We start from the raw sequence: 22,452 nt of genomic DNA, 5'->3' as shown, positions 1-22,452 counted from the left end.
TGACTTATGTACTAATGAGCAGTTTGGAGTGGCCTGTCCACCAGCCATGTTGGGCAATTAGAAGTACTTAGTCCACTTTCTGCATTTTTGGAGATTAAATGTATTCAAGGCAGTGACTGAACACAAGGATTAAATCAAGATGCTTCAGACTCACTGCAAACTCTGTCACCCACACACAAGATGGTTTGGTAAAATAAAATAATCGTTTATGGCTGAATACATTTTTATTTAATGCTTTATCCTGGCCAGGGTTGTTGTGGGTGCATATGAGGCAGGAATACTTGCAAGGCAGGAGTCTCTTGCAATCTTTAAAAATCTTTAAGCTGACTTGTACTTACTTATTAACACACTTTTCCATTTCTTAAAAAAAAAAATTTTTTTTACAGGTTTCAGCAGATTTGTGTTCTTGGACTGTTGTCTACTTAAACTAGAGTAATAAAATGTTTACTATGGAAGCACTTCTGTAAGTCACTCTGGAAAGGAGTGTCTGCAAAATGCCAAAAATGTAAATGTAATGTAAGATGAATACTTCTTGTATAGGATGGCAACTTGGATGGTAAGGGGCAGGGTGGAATAACTACTACAGCGTTGCGGGTTTTGTGATGATGGAGGAAACTTAAGTACCCTGAGGAAATCCAGACAGACATATACAAATATGTCAAACTGATGTAAATACTGAACAAATTCTCATAAATGCATTTAGTAATTTTGTTTTACTTCATGTTTCTGTTTCTTTTCATGGTTTTACAATTAAAACAATGTAGTTGTGTAAGGCTCTGACATACTAGCTTTTATATAAAAATAACCAAATGTATCCACTTTCCTCTAAATAACTCAGGATGTGCTTCAATTCTTAGGTTCATATTTTATGTTTTTGTTTCCTAAAAGTTATTGGACAGTTTTACTGGATTGCACTTCAGGCCTTCGCATTTTTCACATCTCATATCTGATCAAAGTCTTCTTTGCTTTTCATGTCCTACTGTGGTATCAAAGCAGCCATGTGGCGTTTAGAAACTGCACTTTTATGAAGTAAAAAATCTTTTCATGTTGAATCGGAGGATGTGGTTACATACAGAAACAAAGCTGCCCTTGTTTGAATTCAGTGCTTGTTAGCAGTTCTTGCTAATTAAAAGGATTATTAAAATTTCCTTAGCTGCACAGCAATAGACAAAGTTTAGCTCGTGTTTTAGCCTGTTTTACTTCAGTTCTCTTTAGATCAAGCATGACAATTTATACCAGACACGTACAGTAATCCACATGTACACACATGTAACACTAACAAGAGTTGTGCTTTTTGTTCAAATTTTAAAATCCATGCACAAAATTAGAAGCAAATTTACCATGCGGTGCTAATATGGCTTCAATAGTGCTAATGTAAGGCATGAGGACTGTTTGGTTTGCTGGGGTTTTTTTTCTAAAGCAGGGTGGGATGAGGTTCACATATGGTCATAATGTGAATAAAGAATGGATCTAGTCAGAGACAGATGCTTAAACAAGAGGACAGCGTGGCAAAATCAGTGTTGCATATGTGTATATAATCAATTGGGCCAATACACTCACTTACTCACTTTATTAGCCTCTTACCCGATCAGGGTCACGGAGGGGGAGTGGTGGTTGGTGTTGGAGCCTATCCCAGCTTTTCAATGGGCACAAGGCACACAGTAACACCCTGGACAGGGTGCCAGTCCATCGCAAGGCAGACACACATACACACACTTACACACACCCATTCACCTATAGGGCAATTCAGTGTCTTCAATTAATCTGACTGTGTGTTTTTGGACTGTGGGAGGAAACCGGAGCTCTCGGAGAAAACCGACGCAGACACGGGAAGAACATGCAAACTCCACACAGAAAGGACCTGGACTGCCCCGGCTGGAGATCAAACCCAGGACATTCTTGCTGTGAGGTGACAGTGCTACCAACCGAGGCATCGTGCCTGGGCCAATACAATGCTTTAAAAATATGTATTGCCCCTTGTTTATGTATAATTATTATTGTATCCTGGGATTAATTTTTAATAAATTAACTTAAGTTCTCAATAAAGACCAAAAACAACTAGGTTATTATCTCTGTTGTAAGCACCATATATTTTCCCATATTTGCCACTTCCTGCTGCTACGAAACATCTTTGGAACAGGATGTATAACTGTGAAAAAGACATTGTATTTGCAACCTCTTGTCAGTTTTATAACTATGGTTCATTAAAGTAAGGCCTACCTTGGTTGATTGTCTGTTCAGGCAGCATTTAAGCTATTGCTATTACATATCATAATGAATTTGACTAGCCAAACAATTTAGACTTGGTGGGTAGCACTGTCACGACACAGTAAGAAGGTCCTGGGTTCGATTCCCAGGTGAACCAGGTCCTTTCTGTGAGCTCTGTGTGTCCTTTTACCAGAAGCTCCGGTTTCCTAAGACATGCAAGTGAGGTGAATTGGAGAACAAAATTGGCCATTGATGTGTAACCTGTAACTACCTGTCCTGTCATGAATAGAACCAAAGTGTGTAAAACATGATGTTAAAGTCCTTATAAACAAAAAGACAAACTATTCTAGAATATGGATTATATGGACATACCAAACAAACCATAACTATATGTTTTAATATGTATCATTTACCTGCTACATTAAATGCAGTGTGTTTGGTCATTTTGTGATGGTAACTGGTGTAATTAAAATGTGTGGTGTCAGTCACCAGTGTGTTTACTGGAGCTCTGAGATGCTGCTGGTGTGTGTTAACAATATAATCCTGTCTAAGCTACTACACAAATAATGAATCTGGGTAATCAGATATCCAGTCGCACGCTTACACTCTAACCTATGCATGGCCACACGCAAACACATGAGTCGTGCTGCCACACTGAATAGCATAATGAGATTCTCATATTACATGATGGATCATTGTGCTGCAACCATGATGCTCCCTTCGCTGCACTTTACAATTTGGTGAATAGCTTGCCTTGTCATATATTGTACAAATTTCTAATATAAACAAATAATTATCAGAATGTCTTGGTATTTTGTACTACTGAAATGCAAGTAAGCATGTTTTTTAAACTGACCATGCGATGCCCTTGTACAAATGATCAGATTCTTTCATTGAAGCACAACTTTGAGCTGTTGGATTTGAGCTACTTATCAGACGCTAGTTAAAGTTAATACATGTGCAGCAATTGTTCACCTATTATACATATGGCCGCATCCAAAATTTGCAAACCGGTCAAATTTTCACTAGACTTTTCACCCCAAACCCATGTTATGCTGCATCCCAAACCACATATGTCCCTACATAATAGTAGTTCAACATAAGAACACCGTTCAGTAGCGTTGTTATTGGAACCACGTTCTTCAGCATCACTTACAAGAGCAAAGTTTACATGCTACTACCTCGCCCCTGAAAGAATGTCTTTCGATTGATAGCCCAAAGCTTTATCCACTAGGCCACCACTATCCCAACTGTCCCAAAATATAGGATTATTAACTTGATGGCTTTACTACTGAAAGTGATCTGTTTACTGATGATTAATTATTTATTGAGTTTTACATTTCTCATTTACTTAAATGCATGTAAATTCTCATTAATCATAGTCCATTTACATTTGCAGCATTTAGCAGACACTTTCATCCCAAGCGACTCACACTCATGACTGAAAACAGCTCAAACAATTGAGAATTAAGGGTCTTGCTCAGAGGCCCAACAGTGGCAAATTGTCAGTGATTAAGAGGAGATTCCTGTTATTCACTACATCACTGACCTCATAAAGTGATTTGTATTCTGCTCCTGTGCTCACAAGTTCTGACTTGTTAAAAATGGTTCAGGAAGCTCTCCACTCAGTATCTTTCTCCATGACAATGCTTTTAAATTACTTATAACACCTCCATTGTTTTGGAAAGCCATCCCTCCCCCAGCAACTGTGAAGAACTGAAACCTCATGTAACAACTGCTGCTGATTTTCCCGGATCATTCACAGCAATCTGACTAACACAGATGACTAGTGAGCAAACTCCACACTCAGAAGTGCTAGTAAGCAGATCGTTTAGTCCTACCTCGCAAAAAAAAAGCAGATGGTCGTGAGTTAAAATCCCCAAACTGGCAGAGAACCACTAATGGCCCTTCAGCAAAGCCATTAAGCCAGAACTGCTCTGATTCAGTTCTGCTTTAGTTGTTGCTTAGGATAAAAGCAGAAACTGTTTCTTGCTGTGATGATCTGAATGCAGGGCTTTGTTTTAGCTGAGACGTTGTGCAGATGGAGATTCACCACGGTGCTTTTCTCTAGCAAGTCTCAACACGTTTCTGCTTTCGCTCCTTCTTTCTTACTCTACCTGGGCTAAGAAGCAACTGTTGTAGTGTCAGTAGGAGCTCAGAAAACCACAAGGAACAGCTGCAGCAAAATGAACTTGATCATGCCTTCACTACACTGCATGTTAGCTTTTACCACCAGTACACTTTCAGTGCTCACTGTCTTACTTTTACATACTTACACATTATGTATAATAGACACTTAGCTTTTAAAGCAGCTTTGCAGCAATTTGGCCTTTGTGTCCTCGCTTATCACAACTATTTTCAACTTCTCCAGCAATGTTTGACCTAATCTTTACCCACCTTTAGTATATGTACATCTTTAGCTTATGTATGATCACACGACAATAATTCCAATGTTTACTTCTACTGTAAAAATAACAAATAACAGAAAACCTGTTTGCTTAAAACAGACCTTTAGTGTTTGAAAATGGACCATTTTCCAAGTGATCAAGTGATGCTTTGTGGGGCGGATTACAATAATAGTAATTATGCATTTTATTTGCAGGCGCCTTTCATGACACTCAAGGTCACCCTACAATACACAACTAGCAGTAAACACGTAATAATCAACATTAAAATAATAAAGTAATCAATCAACATATTCACAGTCACCAAACACCAAATCAAATACAGTGAACAAGAAAAGGATTATTTAAAAAGTACTATATACATAATAGCAATCATAATAATATTAAGCATATGAATAAAATGGGATTAGTTAGGTGAATATTATAATAATAACAGTAATAATAAAAAAGATATGTAAATAGATAACTATACAACTGTAACTATAACTACATGGGACACTGCTAAATAACTATAACTATACATATACACATATACTGTACACTGATCCGCCATAACATTAAAACCACCTCCTTGTTTCTACACTCACTGTCCATTTTAGTACATCAGCTCCACTTACCATATAGAAGCACTTTGTAGTTCTACAATTACTGACTGTAGTCCATCTGTTTCTCTGCAGGCTTTGTTAGCCCCCTTTCATGCTGTTCTTCAATGGTCAGGACCCCCACAGGACCAACACAGAGCAGGTATTATTTAGGTGGTGGATCATTCTCAGCACTGCAGTGACACTGACATGGTGGTGGTGTGTTAGTATGTGTTGTGCTGGTATAAGTGGATCGGATACAGCAGTGCTGCTGGGGTTTTTAAACACCTCAGTCACTGCTGGACTTTGAATAGTCCACCAAGCAAAAATAACCAGCCAACAGCGCCCCGTGAGCAGCATCCTGTGACCACTGATTAAGGTCTAGAAGATGACCGACTCAATACAGCAGCAATAGATGAGCGATCGTCTCTGACTTTATATCAACAAAGTGGACCAACTAGGTAGGAGTGTCAAATAGAGTGGATAGTGAGTGGACACGGTATTTAAAAACTCCAGCAGCGCTGCTGTGTCTGATCCACTCATACCAGCACAACACACACTAACACACCACCACCATGTCAGTGTCACTGCAGTGCTGAGAATGATCCACCACCCAAATAATACCTGCTCTGTGGTGGTCCTGTGGGGGTCCTGACCATTAAAGAACAGGGTGAAAGCAGGCTAAAAATATATGTACTACAGTCAGTAATTGTAGAGCTACAAAGTGCTTCTATCTATCTATCTATCTATCTATCTATCTATCTATCTATCTATCTATCTATCTATCTATCTATCTATCTATCTATCTATCTATCTATCAAACTGCAGATTGTCTGGATGGAAAAAAATCTAAACTTTTTATTTAATATGGATGCTTAAACACTATCAGCTGCACGAGACGGAATGTTACAAAGTTTGAACAGTTTTAAATAAACTGTTAGTAGAACAAAAATTTGGTGTCTTAGTATAGTAAACACAACACAACAGTCAGGGCATTTTATGCAGCAGTCCAGGGGAAAAGCTGACCACACTGGGCCAGCTTCGTGTCTAGGATGACAGCCAACATGCACAAACACAAGCACACTTACTTACACACACACACACACACACACACACACACACACACAGATGCACATAAGTCACTGGCTCTTTTCTAATACTACGTTCTTTTTAATTTTCTCTCCTCAAGAAAACCAGAGCATCAATCCAAGCATTTCAGCATTAAAAGTCTATCCACATGCTTTAAAAAGCTCAGCCCAGCTTGTTCCCATACTTACACAGATGGTGAGTGCTCCTGCCCCCATTCTCCCACTTCTTCTAGGTGGAGGTTTTAAAAACACAGGGATGAACTCCCACAATCCACCCCCTCCTGCTCCTTCTCATGCGGGTCCCAGGAACATTCCAGAACAAAGCCCAAAGGCAAGAACCAGAGAATTAATCCAACTGTCCTCCATTTGTGATCTAGTACGGAAGTCAGATACAGTCTGAAGTGAGTCAGAGACGAGAGGACTCCCTCAAATCAGCCTCCTTCTCCTCAAAGCTCTGTCCAGATTAGAGCCTCCTCTAGAACTGAAATCTGAGCCCTGCACTATGATTGGTTGGCTTTTTAAACCATGTGACCAGCAGGCTGAGTCTTTGTGAATGTGTCTGCTTGGGGGTGAAGAGTTGAGACCCAACACGTCTTGAGTTCTTTTGATTTAGATCCGGTGGGCACAGCAGCTTATTTACAATCAGAATCAGAATATCTTTATTGTCATTATACCAGGTATAACAAAATTAAGGTGCAATACTCTCTAGTGTTATAAACAATACATTTAAAGTAAAAACTAGAATTTACAAAATACCAAAATTTGCATTCAAACGTTTTTTTTTTTAATTCAAATTCTGTTCTTTATATTAAGGGCAGATCAATTCACACAATGTCTTGAGGTGGCCCATGAATAAATGATACTAATACCTGATTCTGCTTGGTTCTGTGAGGCAGAAAAAGGGTCACCAGCCTTCTTAATTTGGTCTGGATTTACTAGTAATTACCATCTGCCTCCAGAAGTCTTGGGCTGATAAAAAAAACAGATTTAATTTGACACATTTAATTTGTCAAAATATTCTGGCTCAAAATAATAATAATAAATATTCTATTCATAGACTGATGGCTACAAAACTCCCTAACAAATGCTAAGCAAGGAAACATTCTCAAGGAGGGGAAATACTGACAAGTTGCGTGTGACTTATTTAAAGTACCCAGAATAGGTATTTGTAAATTATTTTACAAAATAACTGTACAATAACCTGTTTTGTGTGTTAATGCACATAATGACCTCAACAAACATGAACTGTGAAAAGAGTTTATTAAAACAGATATAGTTTGTTTGTTTGTTCATTAGGATTTTAACGTCATGTTTAACACCCTGGCCACATTCATGACAGAAACGGTAGTCACTCAACACACAAGGTTATATCGAACACAGTAATGGACAATTTAGTATCTTTAATTCACCTCACTTGCACATGTTTGGACTGTGGGAGGAAACCGGAGCTCCCGGAGGAAACCCACAGGAAGAACGTGTTGGGGGGTGGACGTTTGTTCTGAGTGTGATACAGCGATGGCGGTTGGCTGCCTGCATTTTTATTTATACATGAACTATAGTAAAATTATACATTATTGACTGAATTGGACAACACCTAATGAAATATATCAGAAACAAAGCATATAATGGATAAGCGAATCAATCCTCGGTGGACTTAGGGTTATAAGGGTTGGGGCTTGGTAACACACTCTGGGTTTCTTATGTATCCCGCAGAGCCGTAGATAGAGAGGGAGAGTTGAAACACTCCTTGATCTCACGTGGGTCATGTGCCCCTTCAATAGTTCCAAACAAACCCGCGCTGTCATGTTCTCATATGGGACAGGCAGCAGTAAATAACATATTAAACGCTAAATAATATAAATTTGTACAATTTCTGGGTATTTTCAACTGCCTTTACATTTACTGCATCTGCTTTAATGTCAGTGTGGTATATGAAGTGGAAGATTGAGGTTATAATGACTTGTTAATAGGTCATTCTTGTTAACACACAGTACATTATATTAGCATACATTACTGTGTACAATAGTTGCTTAATTAGAATTGTATGAAATTCCTGCTAAATGGGTTCGGCACCACCTGTAGGTCAGCATGCTAGAGCTCCATACAGTGTTGCCAACTTAGCGACTTTGTCGCTATATTTAGCGAGTCTTCCGACCCCTCCAGTGACTTTTTTTCAAAAAAGCGACTAGCGACAAATCTAGCGACTTTTCAGTTAGTAATGTGTGGTTTTACTTTTAATTCCTATGAAAATTTAAAGTTTAAGTGATTGTAATGCTAGTATGTGACTTATTTTTTATTCTATTTCAGAACTATGCAAGGTGCTCAAATTAGCTATACTTGACTACAGTTAAATAACAGGTGTTTATCTAATATAAATAGTAAAATTCTACAGTAATGAACGCAGCTCTGCTCCTACCGCCTCGTGAAACACTCACATTGCAGACGTTACACTTCACTGTTGGACTTGTTTCCTTTTCCAATTTAAAGTAATTCCACACAGCGGACATGCTGACAAAAAAACAAAAGATCGGGATTAGGATCGGCTTTAGTAAAGCCAATACCGATCAGTTAAAAATGCCTTAATCGGCCCCGATTCCGATCTTCGAGATTGGATCGGGACATCCCTAATTATAAACTATAGGTAGCACGTCTCGATAGGTTTATATTTTATTAAAAAAACGATAGGTAGCACACTTGATTCATTGACCTGTTTATTTTAACATCATGTTGGTTACATTCATGACAGGAACGATAGTTACTCATTACACAAGATTTATCAGTTCACAAGTTTAATATCAAACACAGTCATAGACAATTTTGTATCTCCAATTCACCTCACTTGCATGTCTTTGGACTGGGAGAAAACCGGAGCACCAGGAAAAAAACCCCACATAGACATGGGAGAACATGCAAACTCCACACAGAAAGAACCCACCTGTAAATCAAGCCCAGGACCATCTTGCTGTGAATCGACAATGCTACCCACTGAGCCACTATGCGGCCCATACATCTCAAAAAAATTTTTAATTTTTAAACTAGTGTATTAACAACAACAACAACAACATCCTGAGACTCTGGAGGATTAGTGTCTACATTTTATGCATATGTAGTTCGGGCGTAAATTCTGCACATTAAAATGTACCCATCTACTGTCACACTGCACCTGAGAAAGCATATCAAAGCACTACTTCTACAATTACTGACTGTAGTACATCTGTTTCTCTACATACTTTTTAACTTGCTTTCACCCTGTTCTTCAATGGTCAGGACCCCCACAGGACCACCACAGAGCAGGTATGATTTAGGTGGTGGATCATTCTCAGCACTGCACTGACATGGTGGTGGTGTGTTAGTGTGTGTTGTGCTGGTATGAGTGGATCAGACACAGCACTGCTGCTTGAGTTTTTAAACACCTCACTGTCACTGCTAGACTGAGAATAGTCCACCAACCAAAAATATCCAGCCAACAGCACCCCATGGGCAGCGTCCTGTGACCAATGATGAAGGTCTAGAAGATGACCGACTCAAACAGCAGCAATAGATGAGCGTTCGTCTCAAGCTTTGCATCTACAAGGTGGACCAACTAGGTAGGAGTGTCTAATAAAGTGGACAGTAAGTGGACACGGTATTTTAAAACTGCAGCAGCACTGCTGTGTCTGATCCACTCATACCAGCACAACACACACTAACACACCACCACCATGTCAGTGTCACTGCAGGCCATTGAAGAACAGCATTAAAGCGGCTAACAAAGCATGCAGAGAAACAGACAGATGGACTACAGTCAGTAATTGTAGAAGTAGTGCTTTGATATGGTAAGTTTTTCAGGATGAACTTAAGTTCATATGCGTGTGCAGGCAGGCTAGCAAGTTCTTTTGGCAACATAGTGTGTATAATATACAGTGTATCACAAAAGTGAGTACACCCCTCACATTTCTGCAGATATTTAAGTATATCTTTTCATATATAACAGTGTAAATTTATATAACAGTGTAAATTTATTCTTCCCTCAAAATAAATCAAAATACAGCCATTAATGTCTAAACCACCGGCAACAAAAGTGAGTACACCCCTTAGTGAAAGTTCCTGAAGTGTCAATATTTTGTGTGGCCACCATTATTTCCCAGAACTGCCTTAACTCTCCTGGGCATGGAGTTTACCAGAGCTTCACAGGTTGCCACTGGAATGCTTTTCCACTCCTCCATGACGACATCACGGAGCTGGCGGATATTCGAGACTTTGCGCTCCTCCACCTTCCGCTTGAGGATGCCCCAAAGATGTTCTATTGGGTTTAGGTCTGGAGACATGCTTGGCCAGTCCATCACCTTTACCCTCAGCCTCTTCAATAAAGCAGTGGTCGTCTTAGAGGCGTGTTTGGGGTCATTATCATGCTGGAACACTGCCCTGCGACCCAGTTTCCGGAGGGAGGGGATCATGCTCTGCTTCAGTATTTCACAGTACATATTGGAGTTCATGTGTCCCTCAATGAAATGTAACTCCCCAACACCTGCTGCACTCATGCAGCCCCAGACCATGGCATTCCCACCACCATGCTTGACTGTAGGCATGACACACTTATCTTTGTACTCCTCACCTGATTGCCGCCACACATGCTTGAGACCATCTGAACCAAACAAATTAATCTTGGTCTCATCAGACCATAGGACATGGTTCCAGTAATCCATGTCCTTTGTTGACATGTCTTCAGCAAACTGTTTGCGGGCTTTCTTGTGTAGAGACTTCAGAAGAGGCTTCCTTCTGGGGTGACAGCCATGCAGACCAATTTGATGTAGTGTGCGGCGTATGGTCTGAGCACTGACAGGCTGACCCCCCACCTTTTCAATCTCTGCAGCAATGCTGACAGCACTCCTGCGCCTATCTTTCAAAGACAGCAGTTGGATGTGACCCTGAGCACGTGCACTCAGCTTCTTTGGACGACCAACGCGAGGTCTGTTCTGAGTGGACCCTGCTCTTTTAAAACGCTGGATGATCTTGGCCACTGTGCTGCAGCTCAGTTTTAGGGTGTTGGCAATCTTCTTGTAGCCTTGGCCATCTTCATGTAGCGCAACAATTCGTCTTTTAAGATCCTCAGAGAGTTCTTTGCCATGAGGTGCCATGTTGGAACTTTCAGTGACCAGTATGAGAGAGTGTGAGAGCTGTACTACTAAATTGAACACACCTGCTCCCTATGCACACCTGAGACCTAGTAACACTAACGAGTCACATGATATTTTGGAGGGAAAATGACAAGCAGTGCTCAATTTGGACATTTAGGGGTGTAGTCTCTTAGGGGTGTACTCACTTTTGTTGCCGGTGGTTTAGACATTAATGGCTGTATATTGAGTTATTTTGAGGGAAGAATAAATTTACACTGTTATATAAGCTGCACACAGACTACTTTTCATTGTGTCAAAGTGTCATTTTGTCAGTGTTGTCCCATGAAAAGATATACTTAAATATCTGCAGAAATGTGAGGGGTGTACTCACTTTTGTGATACACTGTACACACTACACACATTATATATATATATTTTTTTTTTAAACCATAAAATATGCATATAATACGCTGTTATTTAAACATTTTATTTTCACACAGCAAACAACAACCAAATGTAAACATTCAGGTGCTTAACATGGTTTGGGTTTAAACTATAACAATGCATGGCTACCTTTGGAGTATTTCCTGGCATACAGAACCATAAGACAAGAGAGAAAAAAGATGTTAATATTAAACAATCCTTGACACTGTGCTTAAGTTATCTGGCTAACTCAGAAATAATGCTTTTTAAAATATTTTGATCTAATATTGTGCATCAATAAAACACAGATACGATTATTTCATAGATCTATTAAGAAAGCTTTTAATACTGTAATGTGCAGAAACAAGACTGGGAAATACTGCTCTAAAACACCAATACATTTAAACACCAATAAATACCTAAAACAGTCAGATTCCAGACAATAGCTTTACTTTGTAAATCATGTTATTGACTAGCTATATAAAAAAGTTTGTGTTAATAAATACAGTCCGTGTAAACGCTAAGTCCATATAAATATCAGATAAAATGTGTTTTTAAAAAACAGAAACATCACAAATATAAATCATGTTTACAACCATGTGATTGAATAACCTGAATAAACTGTAGAGATGAAACATCACACAGCAACGAGTTTCACTTCTTTCTCAAGCAGTATCAGAGGAAAAGGAGGAGATATGCGGTTTGATGGACAGGTCTAGCAGCCAATGGAGATTTCATTCATCTTTTAATTGGTTATTTTGATATTCGCTGCTATGGACAGAGCAGAGCCGTAGATAGAGAGAGTTGCGACACTCCTTGATCTCGCCGCTACGCGGTCACGTGGTTCATGTAACCCTCAATAGTTCCAAACAAACCCGGCGCTACATGTTCTCAAATGGGACAGGCAGCAGTGAGTGAAATATTAAACAGTAAATAATAAACATTTGTACAATTTCTGGGTATTTTCAACTGCGTTTACATTTACTGCATCTGCTTTAATGTCAATTTGGTATATAAAGTGGAAGATTGATGTTTATAATGACTTGTTAATAGGTCGTTCTTGTTAACACACAGTACATTATATTAGCATACATTACATAATGCGATATCATTAAGTAGTAGAGACAATATACAGTATAGACATTAAAGTTTTTTATGTTTTGTTTTTTGCATAAACTAATCTCCCTTCACTTTCCTGAGGATTCATAATAATAATCATTTTGGCTAAACACTAAGTCATGTGCTGGATTCATAAGGTTTACCTGCACTGAATGAACAGATTGATAAACACATTACCGTACCAAAAACATTATAGTGCAGGTACATGAAAAAGCATTCATTCATCTCTTATTTCATGAGTGATTAATAATTGATTCCTACATGTAATACATTAATGAATTCATTATGAATATGCACTAGTTCATTTTGTCTAATGTAAGTGGTGGACAAGGTAGACAAACCATTTAGTTGAGTTAAAGTAGAGATATCCAAGGTAACATATTACTCCAGTAAAAGTAGTAGTAAAAGTAAAAATACTCTTTACCTCCACTAAAGTACTAAACTAAATTTACCTTCAAATGTACTTAAGTATGAAAGTAAAAGTATAATGATTTATTGTGGTTCTAATGTTTTATGATCATTTCTGTAACAAGACTCTTGATTAATCAACTCATTTTAGGTGAAAAGACTCGTGTGTCATTAATTAAGCTTAACTGACTAAGCTAAATTGGGTTATACCTATTAATTAAGATAAACATGTAACATTTAGTGCTGAGCAAATGCTAAACAATAACAGTATTAAGTATATTAATGACATTAAATTCATAATTTTTTTAAAACAAAGCAACATACAGCTAAAAATGTTTGATAAGTAGTGGAAATGAATGGGGCTCTATGGGATGTTTGGAACTATACAGAGCTCCACAACCCGGAAGCTGCGCAGAAAAAATGTCCCGCCCCCTTTCCAACGGTTCCCTATGGGAGTGTCGCCACTCTGTTCTCTCTACCGCTCTGGGACAGAGATTTATACCCACAATCAACACATACAAAAAAGTAAAAAAAAAGAAAAAAGAAAAAAAGCTCAACATATTCACTCAGTAATTACCTTTATACTTAACTTTAAACTTTACACAACCTTAACTGTACAGATTGAACTGCTTGTTCAGCGCAAAAATGAAAAATAACCGAATACATTTTGTGTTGTCGTAATGTTAAGGTCGCAGATGGTTATTTATAAATGATTGGCTTTTCTAGATGAATGAAAAACACTCTAAAATCACTGAACGCGTGTATAAACATGGTTAAATAAAACCTTAACACATGGCATTATTAGATAAACAATTATTCAACTGTAATCAATCAAGTACAGCCCACTTTTTCTGGTGTTATTGGAGACTTTTGGAGACTCGAAAGTGAAAACACAGATTGTTCTGCAGTTACTGTCCTCAGTGAGCAGCGGGTCCTGCCTTGATCCCCTCCCCCGTCCCAAAGCACTCACAGGCGGTCAGTATCATACTCAGGGTTGCCAGATTGGGCGGTTTTCCACCCAAATGGGCGTATTTTGTTGGAAATTGGTAGGGAAACACTTTGGCAAGTGGACAAATTTTGGGCTGGTTTGTAATCATTTTGGCGGCTTAAAATGTAAATAAAAAAACTATTGCTTTCTAAAGCAGGTGGAATATAAATAGGTCTACCTTCTCCCACCACATCCAACCCGTTGTCAAAAGTTTGATTGACAGGTTATTCTTTCCAGTCCAAAAGAAACCCCATCAATACAGTGATTCATATGTTAGACAAGTGATTTGAGTTGAATATGAAGGAAAGCAAGTCTCGTGTATATAACCTCTCATATGTACGAGAGATTAAACTTTCATTAGTTGCAAGTTTATTTTATTTACTTGCAAAGGTTTGTGTCCTATCATAAATAATGCATTTTACAAACTTTAAAGACATGCAAGCAAAAATAATTTGTCCTTTATACCGAGCTGTACATTTTAAGATATTAATTTGTACGTCATGATGGTTTAACTGGTTTATTATTTGTGAAATGCTAAACACCATCTGCTTATCCTGTGTTTTTGGAGTTTTTTCGTGCATTTTAGCTGAAAAATACTGTCGCAATCTGGCAACCCTGCCCAGAGTAGCTCAGTGTTATCTTAAAAAAAAACAAAAAAAAAACACGAATTAACAGTAAAACGTTTATTTGTAGTTCTAAACATATTTAAGGTGATTATTTATCCACTTTGTGTCTCTCCCACGATGTTATTCCTCTTCTACAGCGTCAATTACACGCAAATGCATCTTATGCAAATTAGGTGATGACGTCATTTAGCGACTTTTAAGACAGCCAATAGCTACCTTCCTTACTGAGGAGTCGGCAACACTTTTAAAAAAGCTTTTTATAAAGACCGCGAACATGGACGTGCTCGCTATTCTGTTACACACACACACACACAGACTAAAACAAACCGGCAATAATTAATATATTGTATCTTTATCCTTATACTCTCAAAGATGTTAATACTAATATTCAAAGAACCAGCCAAATGATTATGGCGTTTTTGGCCGGAGCCGCCGCCGCAATTATGCTGAGGCAGAGCGAAGAGGAGGAGGAAGAGGAGGAGGAGGAAGGTGAGTTATTTTTTTATCCTTAAGTTACTTTGCTTGTTTATTTCTCACTACAATAACCCAACTGTTGGTTATTTTTAACCCAGCACTTATGCTAGCATGTCCTGTATGTTAGCATGTCTTGTAGCTAGTGGCTAAATTCTCCTCAGAATGTAAATGTTTGTAACGGCCCGTGTTGCCAGATTGGGAGGATTTTATTTGAAACTGGTGGGAAATTGGCAAGTTTCAAGGAAACACAAATAAAAACATTTTAAATGTAATTAAATGTAAGATTAATAATCTGTAACATATCAGCAGTTTATTGGTGCAGTGTTTTTCATGAGTATGGATTGTGGCGGGTTTGGAAATACGTTTTAACACTAGCAATCTGGCAACCCTGATGACAGAACCGAAACGGCAGTTTGGAGATTTGCTGCAGCAGCATATTTAAGGTCAGTGTTTTCAGTTTATTTTAATATGTTTAATTTGCCTCTTCAGTGCATGAATATAATCCTCAGGAGATAGTGAAGTTGCTTACATTAGCGATAGTGCACGAATAAATGGAAATTGATGAGATGTATTGTATAAGAGGCTTCTAGCATAAGCTCATTTGCAACCCCAGTCCCTGGTTAGGCTTTTATAACAAAAAAGTACGAAATGTAAATACATAAAATACATAAAACAACATACTGATTTGAGCAATTACATTTATGATGAGTCCATCTTTATATAATACTTACAGAGTGTTCACACGTTGGATTCTGTTTAAACCATTGCTTTAAATTTATATTAAAAACTTTTAATTCATTTTGGGTTTTAATTTCTGAAGGTAATAAATTCCATAATCGTACACCTTTAACTGTAAGAGATGACTGACCAAAAGTTGTTCTATAGACTGGCATTCTACAGTTGCCACTTACTTCTCCTCTGGTTGTCACTCCTTTGTTTTCCTGCTTTGTAATAAACTGGCACAATATTTTTGGTGCAAGATTATTTACGCACTTAAAATTAAGTGTAAATATAAAATGATCAAAACTCAGCAAGTTGTATCTTTTTAGAATTTCACAATGATGCCGTCTCATTGATTTCCGATCCATCACTTTTAATGCCTGTTTATATAATGACATTATAGGTGTAATTGTTGTTTGAGAAGCTTGACCCCATACAGTTGCACAATATGACATATAAAATAGAATCATAGCATGCACATACATCTTTGCAGCCTTCAGTGAAATGCAAGGTCTTATCATTCAAAAGCAGTTTAAGTTTTAATAGTTTTGGATAATTTCTTTATGTGAGTATCACATTTTAATTGAGAATCCAAAGTCACTCCTAAATATTTGAACTCACTAACTTTCTCAATTTATTTTTCATTATCATATATCAAAAAAATATTTTGGTTGTTTTTGTCTTAAGGTGAAACACATCGATACAGTTTTAGTATGATTTAAAGACAAACAATTGTTATTAAGCCACTGAGAAACACTAGTCATTTGCCTATTTAATATTTCTGCTGCTTTCTGTGGAGTCTTTGCCGATACATTAATGATTGTATCGTCAGCATACATTTGACACTCTGTGCCTTTGCATATTTCAGGCAAATCATTTATGTATTTTTTAAGTTAATATGGGTGGGGAGGAACCCATGGGAATTGCCTGTAAATATATGGAAGTGTAACAGTGTACACTTGTTTTCTCTAATGAAAGCACAATGGACTCACTAATATCAAGTAGAGATATAATAATCTATTATTTATACAAAAGTTATATAATAATTTAACACACTGCAATTAACTTATATCTGAAATGAACTATATGAAAGCATAATCATCAAAACCCTAGTCCAACTTAACCCTTAAGAGCCATTTTTTTTTTTATTCAGACCATTTTGGCTGTGTTGAATAAATACAGCTCATATTTGCCAGAGGTTATTCATTATTAAGAGGAGCTGCTCAGATGGAAACTGGCCCTGATTGGCACAATTCACGGACACAAGCCTGAGCTTCCTCTCAGTTGCTCCAGGCAAGAGCAAGAGCGCTCTTCTCCTCCACCTTTGCTTTTATGAAGACCCACACACTGGTCACTTATTCCTTGACTGGGCAAGGATGTGCTGCGCCTAAGCACGAAACACCGCACAAGGTGGGAGAAATGCCCCACACATCAAAAAGAGAGGGTGTCTTCCCCGCTCATCAGCTGCTGCAGGAATAGTAATTTATCTTACTTGCTGTCGCTGTCGCTCGCTCTCTCTCTCTCTCTCTCTCTCTCTCTCTCTCTCTCTCTCTCTCTCTCTCTCTCGCACTATATATATTTTTACAGCAGTTTTTGGGAAGTAGTCATTTTTTTGGCCTTGTGTGAGTTTTTCTTTTAATCTGACACTGCAAAAAAAAAGCACCAAAATCAATGTTGCTGCCAATCATTGACCCATCTCAGGGCCTAATAACAGTAAGAATCAAATGCTCCTTGAAATGTATTTTATGGAAATTATTTTAGGTTTTTTTTTTTCAATTAAAAACAATGGTACTCTGTAAACATACCAGCATTTAAAAGGTTAAAAAAAGTAATATTGGATATGTATATTTCAGGCAGCAGTAGTTTTAAAAGTGTTATATTCATGCATAATATTTTTACAGCAGTTTTGCAAAGAGGCAATTTTTTTTCCTTAGGGACAAATGTGTTAGAATATTAAGGACCTCTTAAAGGTTAATTATTTGGGTTTTAGATTTACAAGAAGGGGCTTATAATGTCATGCCTGATTGGTGTATGCTATTACTAATATTGTTTAGTAATACCTCTTATCCAAAATCAGAATGTAAATGCATTTTATTTAACTTGTACCTGTAACCTGTACCTGACAATGATATTTGAACAATAACAGGTAACATATACTATTTTAATTGTATTTTTATTATGTTTCCGATGTGAAAGTTGCATATTAAATAGTTAAGACCGGAAATTCATTGAATCCTACTCCTTTAGGACCCTGCATAAGCCCCTCCTACTTGTGGGTACCCGCCCACTTGCGGTATAAGCCCCTCCTACTTGTGGGTACCCGCCCACTTGCGGCATAAGCCCCTCCTACTTGTGGGTACCCGCCCACTTGCGGTATAAGCCCCTCCTACTTGTGGGTACCCGCCCACTTGCGGCATAAGCCCCTCCTACTCACGGTTCTCCGGTCTGCAGAGATACATACTTGGGGGCCGCCACCACAGGTGAGCTCTATCGTTACTTCATGAGGCGGGAGCAAACCGCCGTGGTGGAGGATGAAGGTGAGCAATCTGATATAAATATAGTTCACTCTAAACAATGCTGGGTTGTTCCTACACAAACGCTGGGTTAAGGTAGTGAAGTTACTTTGCTTGGTTATTTCTCCAGTAACCCAACTGTTGGTTATTTTCTCAACCTGACATGCAAGCAAAAATAATTTGTCCTTTATAAAGTATAATTACCGAGCTGTACATTTTAAGATATTAATTTGTAGGTCATGATGGTTTAACTGGTTTATTATTTGTGAAATGCTAAACATCGTCTGCTTATCCTGTGTTTTGGGTGTTTTTCGTGCATTTTAGCTAAAAAAAAATACTGTCGCAATCTGGCAACCCAGCCCAGAGTAGCTCAGTGTTGTCTTAAAAAACAAAAACAAACCACGACTTAACAGAAGAACGTTCATTTGTAGTTCTAAACATATTTAACAGGGCTCTAGACTAACTTTTTGTACTGGTTGCACTGGTGCGCAGAACTTTTTTTCTTGGGTGCACCAGCACAAAACCGCATCACATTTAGCGCCTGTTTTACAGGTTCACTTTTGTTTTATATTGACTTTGATTGATATCGATTAACTAACAATCTGGTCAACGTAAAGTTCTTTATTTGAAGCACAATTCTACAAGAAAGGTAACTTACTGAAAAAATGTTGGTGCTTAAAGAGCTTCACTGAGCTGAAATTTAAACTCAAGATAAATGAAAGAAGAAGAAAATCTAAATTAAAAGTGCAAGTGTTTTAAGGGCTTCAAACTGAACATCTCATTTAATGACAAGAATATTACATTTACATTTTCAGCATTTAGCAGACGCTTTCATCCAAAGCGACTTACAGTACAGTGACAGTATTTTGTCTAAGCAATTGAGGGTTAAGGGCCTTGCTCAAGGGCCCAACAGTGGCAACCTGGCAGTGGTGGCGCTTGAACCATCAACCTTTGGATTACTAGTCCAGTACCTTAACCGCTAGGCCACAACTGTATTACGTATGGTTAATGCAGTAACGAGACGCATATTATTGACATGCGCTACATCACATGACATTATTACATTCTGAGTCAGTTTGCTGCTGATATGTTTAAAGTGCCTTAAAAAAAAGATGAACTGTGTGATGTGAGGTGGTAAAAGTGACCCGGACAGAACGAACGACGCTTAACGTGAAATATAACCAGCACACGTGAAGTAAATCCAGCTAAACACAGATACATGTGGAGCTGTTAGACTGGGTTTGATGGTTATTTCACAGACGTGGATGTTTGTATTATGGAACTTTAATGATGTTTTATCTATCGATTTAAGCGCTGAGCAAATCGGTTATTTACGCCGAGAGTCGCGGTGAAAGCGGAGCGCAAAACTCTTCTCACGTCAACGAACTAAAGAAAACAACTGAGACAAACACGTCACGTCTTCTTATCACCGATATTTGATTAATGTTTTCACATAGAAACCAACATCTGTAACAGCAGCACAGGTGCTCACACATATCTTACACACTCCGCAATGATATTACTACTCTTAACTTTCGCTGTGTAACGCCCACCGGTGCAGACGCTGGTCCCGCCCTTCACTATCTCTGATTGGTTTAGACATATAGATATGATTAGATATGGGCCTAATGTGTATCTGTTGGTGCACCGGAGACTTTCAGAGTCACAGAGACTTTTTTATTCCCCTCGAACGGCTGGTCGCACCGGTGCGACCTCAGATTTCTTTCAGTCGCACCATTGAGAAATGAGGTCGCACTCTAGAGCCCTGTTTAAGGTGTTTTTTTATCCACTTTTTGTCTCTCCCACGATGTCATTCCTCTTTTCTACGGCGTCAATTACATGCAAATGGATCTTATGCAAATTAGGCGATGACGTCATTTAGCGACTTCTAGCGACTTTTAAGACGGCCAATAGCTACTTTCCTTACTGAGGAGTCGGCAACACTGCGACCGAGCTTCTTTAAAAAAAACAAAAAAAACAAAACAAAAGCGAACCATGGACGTGCTCGCTACTCTTTTAAGCGCAAGGTTTGCACACACAGACTAAAACAAACCGGCAATAATTAATATATTGTATCTTTATCCTTATACTCTCAAAGATGTTAATACTAATATTCAAAATCTGTTATTTTTAGAACCAGCCAAATAATACTGGCATTTTTGGCCGGAGCCGCCGCTGCAGTCATGCTGAGGCAGGGCGAAGAGGAGGAAGAGGAGGAGGAAGAGGAGGAAGGTGAGTTATTTTTTGATCCTTAAGTTACTTTGCTTGTTTATTTCTCACTACAATAACCCAACTGTTGGTTATTTTTAACCCAGCACTTATGCTAGCATGTCCTGTATGTTAGCATGTCTTGTAGCTAGTGGCTAAATTCTCCTCAGAATGTAAATGTTTGTAACGGCCTGTGTTGCCAGATTGGGAGGATTTTATTTGAAACTGGTGGGAAATTGGCAAGTTTCAAGGAAACACAAATAAAAACATTTTAAATGTAATTAAATGTAAGATTAATAATCTGTAACATATCAGCAGTTTATTGGTGCAGTGTTTTTCATGAGTATGGATTGTGGCGGGTTTTGAAATACGTTTTAACACTAGCAATCTGGCAACCCTGATGACAGAACCGAAACGGCAGTTTGGAGATTTGCTGCAGCAGCATATTTAAGGTCAGTGTTTTCAGTTTATTTTAATATGTTTAATTTGCCTCTTCAGTGCATGAATATAATCCTCAGGAGATAGTGAAGTTGCTTACATTAGCGATAGTGCACGAATAAATGGAAATTGTAGCCTGCCTGTCTACTGTAACTAACCCAATTACAATCTATTTTAGCAGAAACTCTCTAATTCTCTCAATCTTAAAACTCTCAAAGATTTTAATACTAATATTCAAAATCTGTCATTTTTTAGAGCAAGCCAAATAATACTGGCATTTTTGGCCGGAGCCGCCGCTGCAGTTATGCTGAGGCAGAGCGAAGAGGAAGAGGAGGAGGAAGGTGAGTTATTTTTTTTATCCTTAAGTTACTTTGCTTGTCTATTTCTCACTGTTGGTTATTTTCTCAACCCAGCACTTATGTTAGCATGTCCTGTATGTTAGCATGTCCTGTAGCTAGTGGCTAAATTCTCCTCAGAATGTAAACGTTTGTAACAGCCTGTGTTGCCAGATTGGGAGGATTTTATTTGAAACTGGCGGGAAATTGGCAAGTTTCAAGGAAACACAAATAAAATATTTCAAATATCATTAAGTGTATGATTACTAATCTGTAAGATATCAGCAGTTTTTCATGAGTATGGTTGGGTGATTTTTGATGCATTCTGGCAGGTTTTGAAATAGCAATCTGGCAACCCTGATAGCACAAAAACGGCAGTTTGGAGATTTGCTGCAGCAGCACATTTAAGGTCAGTGTTTTCAGTTCATTTTAATATGTTTAATGCTAATAAAATATATGTTTGAAATATTACCAACCATATGTTTAGTTTAATTACCAAAGGATGCGAGTGATAACAGAACTTTTAGGAGCGGCTAACTGAGCTAACTGTCCGCGTCACAAATACATGAATGTGTGCTACATAGTGTACTAAATAGTGTGAAAGAGAATAGATTTATGTTCCCTACATGGTGCATGCACTAGATAGCATTTTAAATAAGAATTTATGTTCTCTATGTAGCTCCGCCCCCCCCCCCCAAAGGTCAACCGTCCCGGTGACCCAAGTAACCCTCTCCCCAACAAAGTCCCTCACAGTCCCCACCTTGACAGTCCTGCTCGCTGATCCCGGTCGGAGAAGAGACGTTGCACTGGACGGCTCCATGT

At 38.3% G+C, this 22,452-nt stretch overlaps 1 protein-coding gene and 1 long non-coding RNA gene across 2 annotated transcripts in view; one reads left to right on the top strand and one right to left on the bottom strand.

Annotated features, from left to right (window-relative positions):
- The window catches only part of fam13a (family with sequence similarity 13 member A), a 108,303-nt gene extending 101,774 nt beyond the window's left edge, over positions 1 to 6,529 (bottom strand). The window contains exon 1 of the mRNA XM_062996241.1: positions 6,472 to 6,529. Within this exon, the coding sequence (XP_062852311.1) occupies positions 6,472 to 6,498 (27 nt within the window). The 5' untranslated portion in view covers positions 6,499 to 6,529. The remainder of the gene's footprint in view (positions 1 to 6,471) is intronic.
- Positions 6,530 to 19,473: 12,944 nt separating this feature from the next.
- On the top strand, positions 19,474 to 22,128 carry LOC134315200 (uncharacterized). Its single transcript, XR_010012474.1, has 4 exons — positions 19,474 to 20,881; positions 21,242 to 21,309; positions 21,551 to 21,636; positions 21,963 to 22,128. It is a non-coding gene; the product is annotated as an uncharacterized LOC134315200 (long non-coding RNA).
- The last annotated feature ends 324 nt before the right edge of the window (positions 22,129 to 22,452 follow it).

Source organism: Trichomycterus rosablanca, chromosome 5 (genome assembly GCF_030014385.1).
Source record: "Trichomycterus rosablanca isolate fTriRos1 chromosome 5, fTriRos1.hap1, whole genome shotgun sequence".
Taxonomy (NCBI): domain Eukaryota; kingdom Metazoa; phylum Chordata; class Actinopteri; order Siluriformes; family Trichomycteridae; genus Trichomycterus; species Trichomycterus rosablanca.
The sequence above is the reverse complement of the archived record's forward strand: the minus strand, read 5'-3'. Positions and strand labels throughout refer to the sequence as shown.